The following is a 17,130-nucleotide window of genomic DNA, read 5'->3' as shown; positions in this document are numbered from 1 at the left end:
ACATTAAGACAGTGACTTACAAAAGGACAAGTGAAACTGTTTTTCTTCAATGGAGTTGAAGTGAACTAGCTGTTCAATTACATGACTGAATAGAAAAATCAAAACATTTGGCAACCAGGTATAACTAACTGGAAGATAAGAAAAAAATAAGATGATGGGAATTGTAGTCCACAAGAGCTGAATCACCATGGGTTGTCCTCAATCGAGACATTGTCCCTTATACCCCCTAAACTTTAGCAGATCTCTGTAGAACTTTTTTCCAGAAAGTCATTCAAGGTGGACCCACAACAGGAAACCATTGGAGATTATGGGTGTTGGAACTGTTATCCAACTTTTCTTGTAAAAACAAGAATTATGAGTCAGTTTTCTAAACTTAATGGGTTAAGAAAAAAGTGGTGGGACACAAAGTGTAAATGGGTTTTCAAGCATACATGGTGTACATATAGCAGAGATATAAAAATGACATTAACTATAAAAAAAAAAATGACATGATTAATTCTTTATTCTCGCTTTGAGACCCCCTGTCGATGCATTGTCCAATTACTTGGCTAACCACCTGTCAGACCTGCAAACTTAGTTTGGGATTACCTCCGAGGCATTGCTGGGTCCGGTGCTCTGTCAGCTCGGCCAAAGAATCAAAATCCTGCTGGCAGTTATCGCAGGTGTAAATTGACTCGTCCTCCAGCTCCTCTTCCTCAATCCTCTCTTCCTGGCTGGTCACACTGTTACCGTCTTCCAAACCTCGTCCCTCTCTCTCTGCCTCCCTTCCCAGGCCACCTGTGGACACAGGAAGAACATACAGTAACAGTGGCCTCTTTCAGAAAACACTATAATTACTTTGTGGGGTTTTTTTTATCTATTTCCTCTTACTTTGAAAAAAAAAAGTCATTTATTAGCCGACTAGACATTAACCCCGCGCAGGCACATAAAGGAACAAAAACATTGAACCAAGAACAAAAACTAATCAGCTTGCCCTTGTGATATCAAGACATTACACATAGACCGTCGTTCGGTCACAGAAAAATAGTTAGGAAATAAACAAGAAGACAGAATTGCGTCATTAAAAAAATATTAATGAAACGTTAAACCAGGCTAGTCAATCACATAGAGTAGTTTGATTAAGATGTTTCATAAGACATTACGCAGCTTTGGTTAATTTTCAATGAAAACAAAATATTAAAAACAGGTAGTTTCCACTATGTGAATTTATGGGCATTAGGTATAAAAAGTGACTGTGGTCCAAAGTTTGAAAAGAGATCGTCATAGCAACTGGAACATTCTTGCTGATTGGACTGTTGCGATGGTTGCTATCGTGAAAGGATCTATTTTTCGAGCTTTGCACCAGAGGTCACTTTTCATACATAACTCCCGATGACATTCAACCAATTACACTCATTTCAAAAAAAGAGTAATCAATAACTAATTAATATATACATTTCAATGCATTTAATGATGCTAAAAATCCATAGCATGACTGGGTTTGTGAAATGTTCTCCTCTTGCTTGTGTGCATATAACATTAACATCCTTTTTTATAGACGCCTGGCCAAGATGACATATTAAAGCATTCGTATCTGCCCATAAATGATATCCACGTGTCAATTAAATACCTGGTTATCGAGTGAACGTGGCATACAGCTAGTTAACATATCACGAAGGATATGACAGGACAGAACATGGAGGATAAAAAAAAAATATTAATCAACCAACGCATTTCCAGCAAGATAATTCCCTGAGAAACCACTTCAGTACCCAAGAGCCAGCAGACGGCCTCTGTACAGGAGGTGGTATATTAGACATGGCCTACAGTTACCAGGCAACCTAGGCCTGGCTTTCCTACACATTGCTGCGCTCTGCGCTGTCTTGTGTTATGTATTTCGATGTCAGGAGGAAACCAAAACGCCAGAACATGGAATGTCCTTTTAATGTGAAAATAATACCAATAGAATAATATAAAAACAATATTCAATTCTGCCTGCAGAAGGCAGACGGGGCCTTCAGACACATTTTACAGGACAAAGAACCAAAGCAGAATTAGAATGGATGTATGTGACAGTATGCCTAATCCACACATTCAGTTCTATCGTTAATGTTCCTGGGCGGAAACTTGCACAACGCCATGTAGCTGTTCGGTGCAACCTGTCGTCGATATTCCAATAATATATATAGATAGAGAGAGAGAGAGAGAGAGAGAGAGAGATAGTGAGCTTTCTTTACACTTCAGCATATGACAAATAATTAATATTATGGTTTATCCAAGAATGTTGTTTATAAAATTAGGATTAAATAGATCCATTCCTCTTTGTAAAATGAGATATTGCCTACACACATAAAGTCTGTTCGTGAATAGATTGTTCTCGCTCAGACTGCGCGGGCTTGGTGTTTTTATTTGCTATTCTGTATCCTGAAGGAGATGTTTTTTTCCTATAAGATCAGATGTTATGGCTAATTTAGGCTTGACCGGTATACGCATAACACCCTAAACATAGAAACATAGTATTTGATGCCACATAAGAACTATTCAGCAAATCTACTTTGCCCGTTTTTCCTGATATAAAGACTTAAACCTTAATCAGTCCTTGGTCTTCGCTTAGATTCAGGAGCCATATCCCTATCCCATGCATGTTTAAATTCCCTTACTATGTCAGCCCCTACCATCTTTTAGTGGCAGAATGCGTAAATGTTTCAGATGAACCATATGGAAATAGTTTCCATTATACTAAACAAGGCACTTGGAGCAGGGGTTGGCAGCCTTCTTATCCCATGATGCTCTGACAACATAGGTTTGGACAAGGTGAATCCCACCAAGAGTGATACCTGCAAACTACTCCACCTGGAGCTCCCTTCTGAAGAAGTGGCTTCTTGACATGTCAGGGGCTAGTCATTCATGGGGGCAGATTTAGTACCTGACAGCCTTAAGTGTAAGGGAACTGGGGAGGGAAAGTGGGAAGGGTAGTAGGGAGAACATGGGTGTATAATGGGCATGGCCTCACGCCACTCTCCTGCCCCGTGAAAGAAGAAACTGACTAGGAGTCCCAAGGAAACAGGTCTTCACCTGGAGACTTCAGGTCCAACCCTGAGCATTCACGATCATGCCAATTGTTGCTTGTGTTTAGGCAAACCCTGACCAAGAACCTACAATGCGAGTCTGAGAATTAAGTTGTTCTTGGATGCAAAGGAATAAGCAGGAACAATATTATTTAAATATATTTAATGGTACTTTATTATCTTGTGTTGAACTAAAAGGAAGAGGATAGGAACGATTTCAAAAAAGAAAATAAATACATCCATGTGCAGAAAGCATTTGCTCAGTCTTCTAGAAAAGAATTGCACTCATACACATAGCAGTAGGAACGATATAAAACAAAATGAGTTGTTCAGTCTCACATTTAATGGTGTTTTCCTTACAACTTAATAAAATTGATCTTTCCACAGCAGTGCTTCTAAGAACAGTGGGACAGGACTATCCTTGAAACATGAAAATTGTGAGTTGTTACCATCCCTCGACCTCCTAATGCTCCTGCTGTCTGAATCTTCATTGCCTGTCTGAAGATGACAGAGAACGGAGCAGGGTCTGTAAGATTTATCAGAAGTAACATTTTTTTTAAAACAAGAGCTTAAAAGTGACTTAAAAAAGGAAGAGTAAGGATGTGCTTGTCATAGTACATAGTACATTTTTGCGGACCATCTGTACAAATGAAGTATATCTGTACCAAACACAGTAATATTTCAAATAATGAACAAAAAATAATTATTCTGTTCCATAAGGAGCTGTCGTTAAATGTTTTAGATATATATATATTTGGACAAAGACGTGCAGTAAAAAATGCACTGGGTGAAGATATTCAGGTGGAAGTGTTCATGAATTAGAGGACATCTGCTTAATAGGAGAGAAAAAACTTGGCAAAACATGTGATTTGTAATTCCACAAAAGGTAGAGCTACCCATGAAACAAAACATCTGTTTCCCAAAAAGTACTGTAACATGTTGCCAACTTGAACTCCGCACGTAGCCCGACATACAGCCATTCAGCCTTCCATAATGCAACTACCGTATATACAAGACCACATACTAACTCAATCACCTCTTCACTATATATGATGTAAAACAAACTAAGCATTCAGTTCTTGCTCAGCACATCCCACCACCCCATCTGCACACAACCTCTTCAGCCTAGAACAAGGTCCTGTATTCCAGTTTGTGCGACCTTCACAAAACTGTGGTCTACACAAAATCTTGATCATTGTAAAGAACACTATCACACACTATTAAGCACTTCTTTTGCTACATCATACATATATGAGTGCTTTAAGACTCTACCCCAAAACTAATCTCAATGACGATTTGATACTGCAAATCGCACCAACATGATGTTTAGCACCTGCTTTTGTGTCATATGACAATTAAACATCCCCTAATAAATGATAAAAGAGGCTACTTTTTTCAATATTACCGTAAAAGATTTTTTTCTGGAAAGGGTATAGAAACATTATTACTATATAGTGTGTATGCTGGTTCCTTGACCTGTGCTGTTATACAGTCTAACCAAGTGTGTCCCAAAAGCTCTGCTTCTTTATGTCTGCTAACCTACATACATCATTGATGGCATATGTGGCGATTAAGGGTTAAGCTGAACATTAACATAATACCCGTTTAATTAATCTAATTAGAACCTTGTGTTTTGTGCAAACATTGGGAGAAGCTTTCGAAACACAAAATATCAAAATGTTTTAATTGGGCTCGTCAGCATATGATGAACGAACGTAGCGAGCTCTCATATCTGGGTGTCTCTAGAGGCACCTGTAAAAGGTGGGAGCGGGCTGCTAGAAAGGCCAGCCACTACACCGCATTAATAATGACCCTCTTCCGCTAATGAAAAGGAAAAATGTTGTTGTTATAGTAATTAAGCTTGCAAAGAGTTTCGTAGAAGGGAAATTAGATTTATTTGTTTGCCATTCTCTTGCTGATCAAGCATCCGCTATATGGGAGAGCTTCTAATTAACCCTAATTTAGTTGATGTGCACTTTTGGATAAGCAGTTCCCCGTGTGTGCTCGTTTGTAAGCGATAAAGGGATGAGAAATAATAATTAGCGCTTAAAAGTAGATTTTTTTTTTCCTTCTGACCCCAAAACTCTTCACTTTTATGCTTAAGCATTTTATACTGAGACAATTAAGATAAATCACATTAGAATAAAAGGCACATTAAAAAGGCATTAGCCTGGTAATATACAGAAGTGAGCAAAAAGTTGTCAGCGATGAGGAAAAAGTGTTCAGCCGCTGCTATGTTTTCTGCAAGCCGGAAAAACAAACAAAGAAAAAAACTAACCTTGATATAGACTAAGTACCACAGGATTTAAATGCCTCAATCTCTATGATTTTTAACCATTCAAGCTCAATAGGATATGTATTTATTTATATACAGCATGGTAAATATGTAGGCGAGTGATCTGGGCTCTGGTACAAGACAAGACAAGCTGAGCTTGTGAGCTGAGGTGGATTCACCCACCACATAGAGAAAGACCTAGCGAGGAGGCTTATGGGTTTAAAACAGTATGGCTGGGGTCCACACTACTCCCTTCTTTCCAAAACTCGACCCAACACCACCTCACCCAACTACTTATGTACATTTTAGAGGCTGACAAATATGTATGCATCTTTTCGCAAACACAGTGGCTGTGTTCTTGTGCTCAATTGGCATCAATATCATGTTACAAATTGTAAAGTTTGAAAAGTTTAGGCTTGAGCTAATCTTAATAGGTCATAATTCAGATATGTCATACTTAGAACGTGGCGCGTTGGTCCATCTACTCCTAGACCACCCCATCCTCGCTGTAGTCCCTGTAGCCAATAACACAGCTAATCTAGGGAAATGTTTTAAATTATTTACTGGACCTTTCTTTAAACACAAATAATTATCAGATTTTAACTGTACTGCTATCGAGTTGACCAGCATAGTCCTTTTCTATGTGTCCAGAATTTAAAAAGTAGTGGGAATATGTTATTGTCATGTTTATTTTCTACATAGTTTGCTATGTATCAGTTAACCCAAGGTCTATCCGAGCTGGAAAAAGCTCCTGAAAGCTGTTAAAACACCCTGGCTTGAAAGCCAGAAGGACATCATAAACATCAAAGCTTAAAAGAAAAGTACAGGATGGAGTCATGTTTCAGACAGAAGAAGAAGTGCAAAAGGCAGGAAGAAGGCGATGCTTTGAAGATGGAAAGCTCAGTGCAATGTGAGATGTTGAGAGTGTGGTGGCTTCACAGATGAGTCAACCATCAGAAGTGGAGTGGGCTAGAAGAGTGGAGATGAATGATGCAAGGTTATCTTAAATAGAAAAAAAAGCAGGGTTAAGTGAGGTATCTGCATTTACAAGAGGAATGAAATGGAAATTATGGTTGTGTTGTCTTTTGGTTTTGTTTTTAGGGAGGAATATATTGACCTCAAAAATACAAAAGGTTGAATGGTGATGTAGTCTACTCATGTGCTTAAGGGTTAAACCAAAAAAATGCAGCTGGGAGTCCAGAGAAATTACTCTAAAACATTACTGAGTAAATGGCCCTAGTGTTTTCTGTCCCAGCATGAACATGTCACACTGTGATTCTACCCCCACCGGGAAAGATGAGTAACAAACACTATCAGACCATTGACCAAAACCTTTCAGCAGTTCCCTCCAATTAAACCTGGCGCCCATTAACGCCCCAAGCCCATTTTATTAGAACTACCTTGTCCTGCTCTCTGTTAATTTGAAATTACAATATATATAGTGCGGTTTCCGACTGGTGGAAATTCATTAACCAGTCAGGAGTAGACACACAGTAAGCCATTCCATGATGCACCCGATTAAATCAGGACTTTAATTTTCTAAGGCCAAAACACCATTGCCCTCTACGCTGCAATTGGACGGAAAATTTTAAGGATGTAGTTTATAAAAAAAAAGGAAGACAGACCCTGGAGATTCCAATTGCAATTTGGTGTGATTGCCTGTTCAAATACAATGGCATGGGACGGCCTTGTGGTGACTTTAATAGCTTACATTTACGCAGGAGAAAGCTAAATGGGAAAGGTCACAATAAAAGCAAAGAATCTTAAAGCAATAATGAAAGTAAAGAGATAAACCAGCCAGGGCTGCCATTTACTGACCCACTACAAAATCTGTAAATATTTCCTTTATTCTCCAATTTAAGCAACCTTTTATCTAACCCAACACTTTGTAATTTATCAATCTAGATAATATTCATGGATTGTGTTGGACTGTTTAAATACAAACCAAAAAAAACAAATTAAAAATGTAAACTATTTGAATTGAAACAACTATTTGAATTGAAATAAAAAAAAATTCTTTCTGATCAACAAACTATATGCCCTACTGTGCATTGTTTGGTTAAAAACATTTCATATTAGAGGGACACTCCAGCCATCATATGCATTCGATAGCTTAGTGTACCCTTTACATTTTCTTTTGCTTCACTAAGTCCAGGGGCAGATTCTGCAGAATACCACCCGTAGCCATTGCATTTGCCTCCTCCCCTGCCCCCCTGCTCTTGGGCCTAAAGGCCATGCGTTCGGCCAAACATCCCATTTTATATTTTAAAGTCATCCAAAATACCACGATATGAATGACGACAATGGCCGCCTCCAGGTTTTGAGATATCACCTTTGGCTTCACTTTACGAAAGTCAAACCCTAGTGAGCTTCTCTTGCAAGAAGAGACTGCCGGCCCTGTATAAGACTTAGTTAAAGTTCCTCACCCAATGACGTATCTATTATAAAGGACCAACTCAATCTTTCCTGCTGGAGAAACTTGCCACTGTTGTCCCTTTATGACGAACAGTGAAGTGAATGCGTTGAAACCACAATATGTGAGACCTGCCACTTTTTCATGGCTTCATTGTGCACCTTTTGGCAACGGCCATTGATACATTGGAGCAGTAGCAATGGTGTGTGTATACTGCTTTGTTATATTAAAATGACTGCTGCACTGTATGATGCATGCTTATACACTCTCAGATTAAAGAGACATCTGGCGCTCCTAGTGCAATGCTCATGTTAAATGACTAAGGCAGGGGCGAGCTCTAATCCCCATGCTATGGATGTGCACAGTAAATTAAAAGATTGCTTGTTATACAAATGCACTTCACATTGCAATATGGCAGAACTACGGCAGATGAAAGACGTCTTCGCCAGCCACATACATCCCCTGCCCGTGAATGCATCTGGCTGCTCTTGCCCCTGGGATGCTCGCAGCCCCCTCAATGTTGCCTTTGGCTCCCAGTTTTTCTGTTTCCACGTAGGGAGCCAGCAAACCCCATCCTCCCTCCAAATTTCATCCTGTGGCTCCTGTTCCATAGCGGGATTAATAACTCCTGCTTCTGCCCAAGGTAGTGCTCCCATTGATTCCAAGCAGCCAATCACTGGTGAGAATAGCAGTAGCGTACCTAGCGGGGGGCGGGGGGGGGCGGTCCGCACCGGGTGCCGCTCATCAGGGGGTGCCAACTTGCCGGCACCCGGCACCCCTCCAGAGACGGACAGTAATGTCCGCCGCTGGAGGAGCAAGCTCGCAAGAGAGCGGTATCGGAGGTCTTTAACAGACCTCCGGCTCCCTTGAGTGATTAAAAGCCGGTTCCCTTGAACCGGCTTAAAATCACTCAAGGGAGCCGGAGGTCTGTTAAAGACCTCCGATACTGCTCCCTTGCGATCTGCGCGGCAACTGCTGCTGTGCAGAGGGCACTGTGGGCGCGGCTTCAGTGCCGCCGGGATCTGGCAACAAACCCCGGCGGCACTGAAGCCGCGCCCACAGTGCCCTCTAACCCGGAAGAAGACAGAAGAAGAGGAGCGCAGAGGAAGACTGCTGTAAGAAGAAAAGACTGCTGTAAGAAGAAAAGAGGTAGAAAAGAAGGTAGGAAATCATTCATTAAGACTGAGTGACAGTGAGAGTGGATTGGTATGTGTGGAATGTGTGGATTGGTATGTGTGGATTGTTATGTGTGGATTGTTATGTGTGGAATGTGTGGATTGGTATGTGTGGAATGTGTGGATTGGTATGTGTGGTATGTGTGGGATCTGTGGATTGGTAAATGTGTGGATTGGTATGTGTGGAATCTGTGGATTGGTATATGTGTGGAATCTGTGGATTGGTATATGTGTGGATTGGTATATGTGTGGATTGGTATGTGTGGAATCTGTGGATTGGTATGTATCCCAAATTTAGTTTTTATTATCAAATTGTCAATTGAAAGCATCTCCCTTTCCACATTCCCCACACAAACACGAGGCTTTCCATGGGACAATTTGCCCATATTGTACCTCAACAGTGTAAGACCAGGGTAAGCGTGACCTGTGTATTATTGATTTTAAAAAATAATAGCAAAATAAAAAAGTATAATTTATATTCTGACTTTTCAGTAATATGTGATATGTTCTTTATTAACCTACAATCATAATATAGCATAATATAGCATATGAAGGTGAATTCACTGCCATTAGTATGATCCAAATACAATGAAGCAAAGTGACATCAGATTAATCTTGGTATGGTATTGGTATGTGTGGAATCTGTGGATTGGTATATGTGTGGATTGGTATATGTGTGGATTGGTAAGTGTGGATTGGTAAGTGCGTGAGAGTGATGGGTGTTATGCTGTACCATTTCCAATGTCTTTTTCATTATAATTATGCTCTAAAGTACATCATAACTCCCATCACTCTATACTGTTCCATACAGTGGCAGAGCTGGGAGACAGAGGCCTTGCACCCCCACCGCAGGACTCCTGAAAGGTAAGTGAACTTCAAAGGGGGCAGAGGGTAGATAGTTAGGAGGGGGTAGATAGGGAGAAGGGAGTGAGACGGAGGGATAGGGGGTAGATAGGGAGAAGGGAGTCAGAAGGGGGTGAAAATGGGTAGATAGGGAGAAAGGAGGGTAGCAAAAATATTGAAATAGAGTCAGAATGAGAGAGAGAAAATGAATGGATTAATATGTGGATGAATTGTGTGAGAATTAATGAATTTGTGAGAATGCATCAATGAATATGTGTAAATAATTTGTGTGAAAGAATAAATGATTGTGTGAATGAAAGTGAATTAGTGAGTGACTGTAAAAGTGTTTGTGTTAATCATAGGTGTATAGTTGATTTGTCAAAAAGGCAAAGATGGTATAAGCAGGGTGTTTATGGGACAAAAATGGCACAGGCAGGGTGTTTATGGGACAAAGATGGCACAGGTAGCGTGTTTATGGGACAAAGATGGCACAGGTAGCGTGTTTATGGGACAAAGATGGCACAGGTAGCGTGTTTATGGGACAAAGATGGCGTACACTCGGCTGTTTGGGAACAATGCTGACTCATGCTGGGCTGTTTGGGGACAAAGATGGCACGTCCAATGTGTGTGTAATTTGGGTGCTGGTGCAGGTTCTATGTGGGCAATGTGGACGCTGGCTTTGGGGTGTGCAATCTGTGATCTATGCCTGTAATTTAGGGTGTTTTATCTATAACTTTAATGCTGAGTTTTTATGTGAATTCCAATTGATCAATACCTTCAAAGCTGGGTTTGTGTGTTAATGTGTTGGTCTATATCTGCTATGCTATGTTTCTATACATTATTTATGTTTACCAGCAAATACAGGATTTGTATGTCTTATTCAGTTGATCAATACCTGGGGTGCTGTTTCCATGTGTTGTTTATTTGATCTATACCTTCAGTGCTGAGTGATTTCCAGTTGATCTATACCTGCAATGCTGGGTTTGTGTGTTCTGTTGATTTATACCTGCAATGCAATGTTTCCATACATTATTTATGTATACCTGTAAATACAGGATATTTATGTCTTATTCAGTTGCACGTGCTGTTTCCATGTGTTGTTTATTTGATCTATACCTGAACTACAGGGAGTAATTAAAAGAGAGTTGTGGTTTAGTGACGTAGGGGACAAATGGACTTTGGGGATGATTACGGGGAGAGGACCTCCCTATGTCACGGTGCAGTCAGAAGAAGGGAAGGCTGTACTGACTCTCACAGTCTTCCCCTGATCTGCAGTTGAGGGCAGTACAACATAATCCCTATCACTATACATCGATCTAGACATTTACAATAATGCAGCATAACCCCTACCACTATATACTAAGCCAGACACTGAAGTGGTAGGCCTACACCACATCAATGGCTTTGTATATAGTGATATGGGTTATGCTGCATTATTGTAAATGTCAGGCTCAATGTATAGTGATATGGATTACGCTGCCCCACCGTCAATGTGTGCTCACTATAAAGTGATAGGTGTTATCCTGTATCACCGGCAATGTGGGCCTCAGTATATATTAACAGTTATGTTGTACCACCGTCAGCGCGTGCCTCAGTATATAATGGAAACAGTTATGTTGTACTACTGTCAGCGCGTGTCTCAGTATATAATGATAGCAGTTGTGCTGCACAACTGTCAATGTCTGCCTCAGTGTATAATGATAGTTATGTTGTACTACTATAAGTGTCTAGCTCAGTATATAAAGATAGCGGTTATGCTGTACCACCATCAATATCTGGCTCAGTTATAGTGATAGGTGTTATGCTGTTCCACTGTAGTATCTGGCTCAGTGTATAGTGATAGGAGTTATGCTGTTTCACTGTAATGTTTGCCTCAATATATAATGAAATTACTTAAGCTGCACCACCGTCAATGTCTGTCTCAGTATAGAGTGATAGGCATTATGCTGTACCACCGTCACTGCCTGGCTCAGTATATAGTGATAGGTGTCATGCTATACCACAGTCAGTGTCTGGTTCATATGGTATATATAATCATGAGTCGACATGGCAACACCACTATATATGCAAATGCTTAAATAAAAAGAGAACAATGTTATGGTGACTCCTGATTATAATATCAGAATTTTTTTTAGTTTATAGTGTCTTTAGCTGCTTAGCCAGTACTTAATTTGTAATGTTTGTCACTCATTTGTTAGGTCTTCTTAGAAACTTGTTGTGTTTGTTGTTTTTTTTGGGGGGTTATTAAAGAAAGCACTATTATATGTTCAGTAAATGTTATTTAAACATATTTATTTTACTTATAAGTTATTAATTTATTTTTTCAGATTTCTTGTTGTTTACAGTTGACATACAGTTTACAAATTGGTGCAATAAATATTCTTGCCAACATAATTTTGTAGATGTCTTTACATTGGGGGGGGGTGCCACTTACAGGATCCGCCCCGGGTGCCAAATACTCTAGGTACGCCCCTGGAGAATAGACAAACTGTGGAGGAAGAGGGCAGCTGCTGCAGCATGGCTGCATCTTCTGCATCAGGCGAGTGCTCTAATTTTTTTATTTTTTCGTTATGTCGGGGTGTCAAGGATATTAAACTGTCCCTTTAACGATAACTTAAGTATGATTTTAAAGCAGCTAAAAGTGAGAACCTTGATCCAAAACATTACGCATCATAACCAGTATATTGAAATATAATAAAACATCGATATGGACAGGAATAACTTTACAGGAAAATGATATGTGAGTAGTCTCACATTAAGAACGTCAGCTGAAACAATACACGCACTAGCTGACGGCAGGGCTACAAAGCAATCTTCACCGAGGGATCATAGGTAATTAAAGAACATTTTTATGAAATGTCCTGGATATACATCCAAATAACTGAAAAAAGCACATAAAAAACAATAAGTATGTGAAACTTGTCAGCTATATATTAAATTTTGATTTTATTTCAGACCTAGTAGTTAATCTTACATAAATACTGTTGCTCAGTAAAACTGTATAAAATGTAACAAACAGACAACAAAATAAAAAATATAGTACTCCATTAGACTATGTGTGTATTTGGTTGCCCACTTATTAGAAGAAGTGGTTTCTGGTTTAATTAGCCCCTAAAGTATCAAAGTATTTATTCTAAGCCCTGATGGTTCAATAAAAATTGGGTGTCTGCTAATTATTTCTAATAAACATTGATCTGGGTGCTATTGTTGTTAAGGAAATCACTGAGACTATGTGGTATTTAGCCCAGAAAGACAGAACCTGCCATTCATCGGCCATCATTTCTAAGTAGCAAGGAGAAGATATCTGCAAGGATGAAACACGCATCTGATTGACGGGTCAGTGTCACATCTGGCCACTGCAAATGAAACTATAGCGACCAGGATCTCCAGCGTAGATGCCTGCAATGCAGATAGTTTTCTGAGGACACAGCCAGTGCCTCCAATGACTTCTATCATAGTGACATTGGTTGGTATGGCCAGTCCACATCTGGAATGGCAGGGTAGTTGTTTGTGCATCCGTGCTCCAAGGATGATACATGAATGCAAACAAAGGACGAACCTCATCAAGATTCCATGTAAAACGCGAAAGATCTATTTTATTAAAACGCTCCAAGGTCTTCTATTTGCCAGACGCTGGATAAAAAAGATTTTTAACCACTTTGCGGGGAAATCTAATTGTTGCTTCATTATTGCCATTATCTAATTAAAAAGGCTTCCCAGGAATAATTAGTTTCAAGGCAGGTAAACTTGTTCTCCGCGAGAGAATGATCCGCTTCCACGAACATTATTTCTGACGACTGCCGGAAATAAGAATTTCGCAGATAAAATGTAATTCCCTCCAGGGTTTGGAAGGGACACAGCATGGAGAATAAGAAAAAAAGTCAGATAGTATAAAAAAAGAAAAAAAAATGAATAGGAAGATCTCATATCATGAGATATCTTTTTAAACATAGGATTTACCTACTAAATATTGAAAGTGATGATCATTTTAGAGATTTCCTTTTTTTATTTATTAAAAATGTCTATTTGTAGGACAATACAGCATCACAAATAAGGTAATATTTATCGTGATCTTCATTGTGTTACCAATGGAAGGGCTCTAAATGCCTCTAAATGTCACGTGATTATTGCGTATACGTCAATGAAAATGTAAACATTTTTCAATATCACTGGTTATTTTGTACGGTTACACAAATACTATCACATAGAGATCAAAAGGGTAACTGGCTTCTACCTAACTTAAAAAGAAATCATCGCAGCCCCCCCACACACAGCTGATACCTTACCTAAATTAAAAAATAACCATGTAGCATGTGCTTTTTGTTTGGTAATCAGTTTAATTGGTTTAGAGATATTGTATTTACAAGAATGGGACTCTTTTACATTTTAAAGGAAAGTTGATCAGTTTGTTTGTTCCATACAATACCATCATCTAATCAAGTGACAGATCAACTAAAAAGTAAAACAACTGAGAAAATGAACCAAAGGACCAAGTGAACCTCAAGCGCGTTGGCAGTAGAAGCATATTAATCATCATTAATCATTTGGGTATCTTCTTTAAAAAGGTTAAACCAGATGTGACACCTGGACTGTTTTCTTAGACTATTCTCTTTCATTTCTGAGCTTTGTAGCTCACAGAAAAAAGAACAGGCAAGAACTGAACAATCCAATCACTCCAGCCTTAGCTATTCAGAAACAATTAATCTAATCTCCCAATACATATCATTCTTTACATCAACACCTATACTTTGGGGCCTCGGAGTTCTCCCTCTTCCTCCTTTGCTATAGCAACAAGGGCTTACTTTGTCTCCAAACCACTATCATCGCTTCAAGGGTATATAGAGGCTCCATTAAGTCATCAAAGAGTTCAAGTCTCAACTTTTTGCCTTAAAAATTCATTAAACCGTAAAGAAAACAATCACGCAAAACGTAGTTTTAATAAAGGCAATCATTTCCTTAAGAGTTTAGGAGAAACACTCTGTTAACTTACGTGCTGATGCTCATTTGGTCCATCATGCCTTCTCCCTGCTGTTCACTGCAGAGCCGGTCTCCGACAGTATAGGTACCGGATGTGCCCATAAAGCTTTATGGACACAGCCGGATTCTGTGCTGCGGGAGAACAGCTTCTGCAGAGGAGAGCGGACAGCAGGTGGAATGGAGCATCCGCTGCTAGGTTGAGGTTTTTATGAAACTCTTAAGAAAGCGATTATGCAATCCTTACTTCCAAAATGTAACTGAACCAGTATTCGCACTCATAAATTGTTGAGTAAATGCGGAAAGTGATCCGAATATTTGTTTTTCTTCACAACTCGTTCATCTGCAAGCAGATCATAGCCAGGTTATTAGCACATTAGCAAAAATGTATAAGACCTATACAGTCACCGTAAATACTACTATCATTACACGGAGGCGTAAATAATGATGAATATGCATTTTGCGTAATTAGCAATTAGGGGCATCATTAACATCCCTTTGCTTTAAACCAGAAACTGCACTCCTGCCCCCGATGATCCACCATTATCCTCTTAATAACCGGTAAGGCCCGTGAAACTCTTGACAGGCAAAATGCTAATCACCATCCAAACAAAGCCAAGCACTTTAGTCAGAACGGCTGAAGAACACAAATGCTGAGGTTTCTTTGTCTGGTTTTATTCTTTTCCCATTTATAGTTCCTAAGTTGAAACTTCCTATAACATCTTAAAGGGGCAGTCCGGGCTTTAAAACAGTAAAAGAAAGAAAACTGTCCAATTCAAAGGAATATGCAAGCCACGACATAAAGATAAATAAAATCTTTGTAGCATCCCCTTGAAAATGCATGGGGGGTGCACCACCAATCACTGGCAGAAAATGTTCGACCCCGGAGGGGGCGTTGTGCTGCAGCTTCTCCTAAAGAAGTTAAATTGAATGCATATTGATGTACTTTATATGCATTCAATGTTCAGGGCCTGCTTGGGACACCTGATTGTCTTTAATAAGGTCATTCCAAGCTTCACTTTAAGATTTTTCAAATGTAGGTAAACTATATCAAATTTAATCTACTAACCAGACTTTTACTTTCCAGGAGAACCTCTATACATATTCTTCTATTTGGTTGGTAATTTACCTTTAAAGCATTGCAGAGAACAGCGCATGTGTAATACAGCAGACAAACATTAGCGTTATTTAAAAAAGGTATCCACAGCTGGACCTTTGTTTTTGCTAAAAAATACATCTACATTTCTGTGTAGATTTAACTTTCCTTGTAAGTAATATAAGTCAGAATCCTAGCTACGTAGGGGGAGCTGCTCATCTCACTTGTTCAAAACAGGGGTCATGCAAGACAGAGTAAGATCTGTTTACATGCTCAGTTAGTCGCTGCGCGGAGGGGATTGCCTCACAGACAGGCACTGAGTAGCAATATATTTATTGTATTACTTTTTCATTTCATCTTCACTTCGACTGAAGATGAGGCCCTTAATCCAGGGCTCTACAAACACAAGACACCATCAGGAATCTGTATCAGTGGGGTCACATAATGCACGCTACGTGACCCTGCTGAGAGCAGGAAAAGCATAGTGCGCCGGATTCGCAATGGCAGAAGATAGGCAGCAGTGTGACAGGTGAGAGGGGTAGTAGTGTATGTGAGTGTGTGTGTACTATAGTGTCAGGGTCAGTGTGTATGTGTGTATATGTATAGTGCTGGAGTCAGTGTGTGTGTACTGTAGTGTCAGTGTGTATATGTATAGTGCTGGAGTCAGTGTGTGTGTGTACTATAGTGTCAGTGTGTATTTGTGTATATGTATAGTGCTGGAGTCAGTGTGTGTGTACTGTAGTGTCAGTGTGTATATGTATAGTGCTGGAGTCAGTGTGTGTGTGTACTATAGTGTCAGTGTGTATTTGTGTATATGTATAGTGCTGGAGTCAGTGTGTGTGTACTGTAGTGTCAGTGTGTATATGTATAGTGCTGGAGTCAGTGTGTGTGTGTACTATAGTGTCAGTGTGTATTTGTGTATATGTATAGTGCTGGAGTCAGTGTGTGTGTACTGTAGTGTCAGTGTGTATATGTATAGTGCTGGAGTCAGTGTGTGTGTGTACTATAGTGTCAGTGTGTATTTGTGTATATGTATAGTGCTGGAGTCAGTGTGTGTGTACTGTAGTTTCAGAGTCAGTGTGTATGTGTGTTTATGTATAGTGCTGGAGTCAGTCTGTGAGTGCATGTGTATGCTGTAGTATCAGTGTGTATGTGTGCTATATGTAAGAGTCAGTATATCTACTGTATTGTAGTGCCAGATTCAGTATGTATGCGTCTATAGTGTTTATTTTTATGTATAGTGTTAGCGAGTGTGTGTGTGTAAGAGAGTGGTTCTAGCATGTATGGTGTTGTTTATGTTGCAATAT

At 39.6% G+C, this 17,130-nt stretch overlaps 1 protein-coding gene across 1 annotated transcript in view; it reads right to left on the bottom strand.

The window, feature by feature from the left end:
• Nucleotides 1-17,130, bottom strand: part of ZNF423 (zinc finger protein 423) — a 124,048-nt gene that overhangs the window by 93,046 nt on the left and 13,872 nt on the right. Inside the window, exon 3 of the mRNA XM_053449711.1 lies at nucleotides 589-777. Within this exon, the coding sequence (XP_053305686.1) occupies nucleotides 589-777 (189 nt within the window). The remainder of the gene's footprint in view (nucleotides 1-588; nucleotides 778-17,130) is intronic.

Source organism: Spea bombifrons, chromosome 10 (genome assembly GCF_027358695.1).
Source record: "Spea bombifrons isolate aSpeBom1 chromosome 10, aSpeBom1.2.pri, whole genome shotgun sequence".
Lineage (NCBI taxonomy): Eukaryota > Metazoa > Chordata > Amphibia > Anura > Pelobatidae > Spea > Spea bombifrons.
The sequence above is the reverse complement of the archived record's forward strand: the minus strand, read 5'-3'. Positions and strand labels throughout refer to the sequence as shown.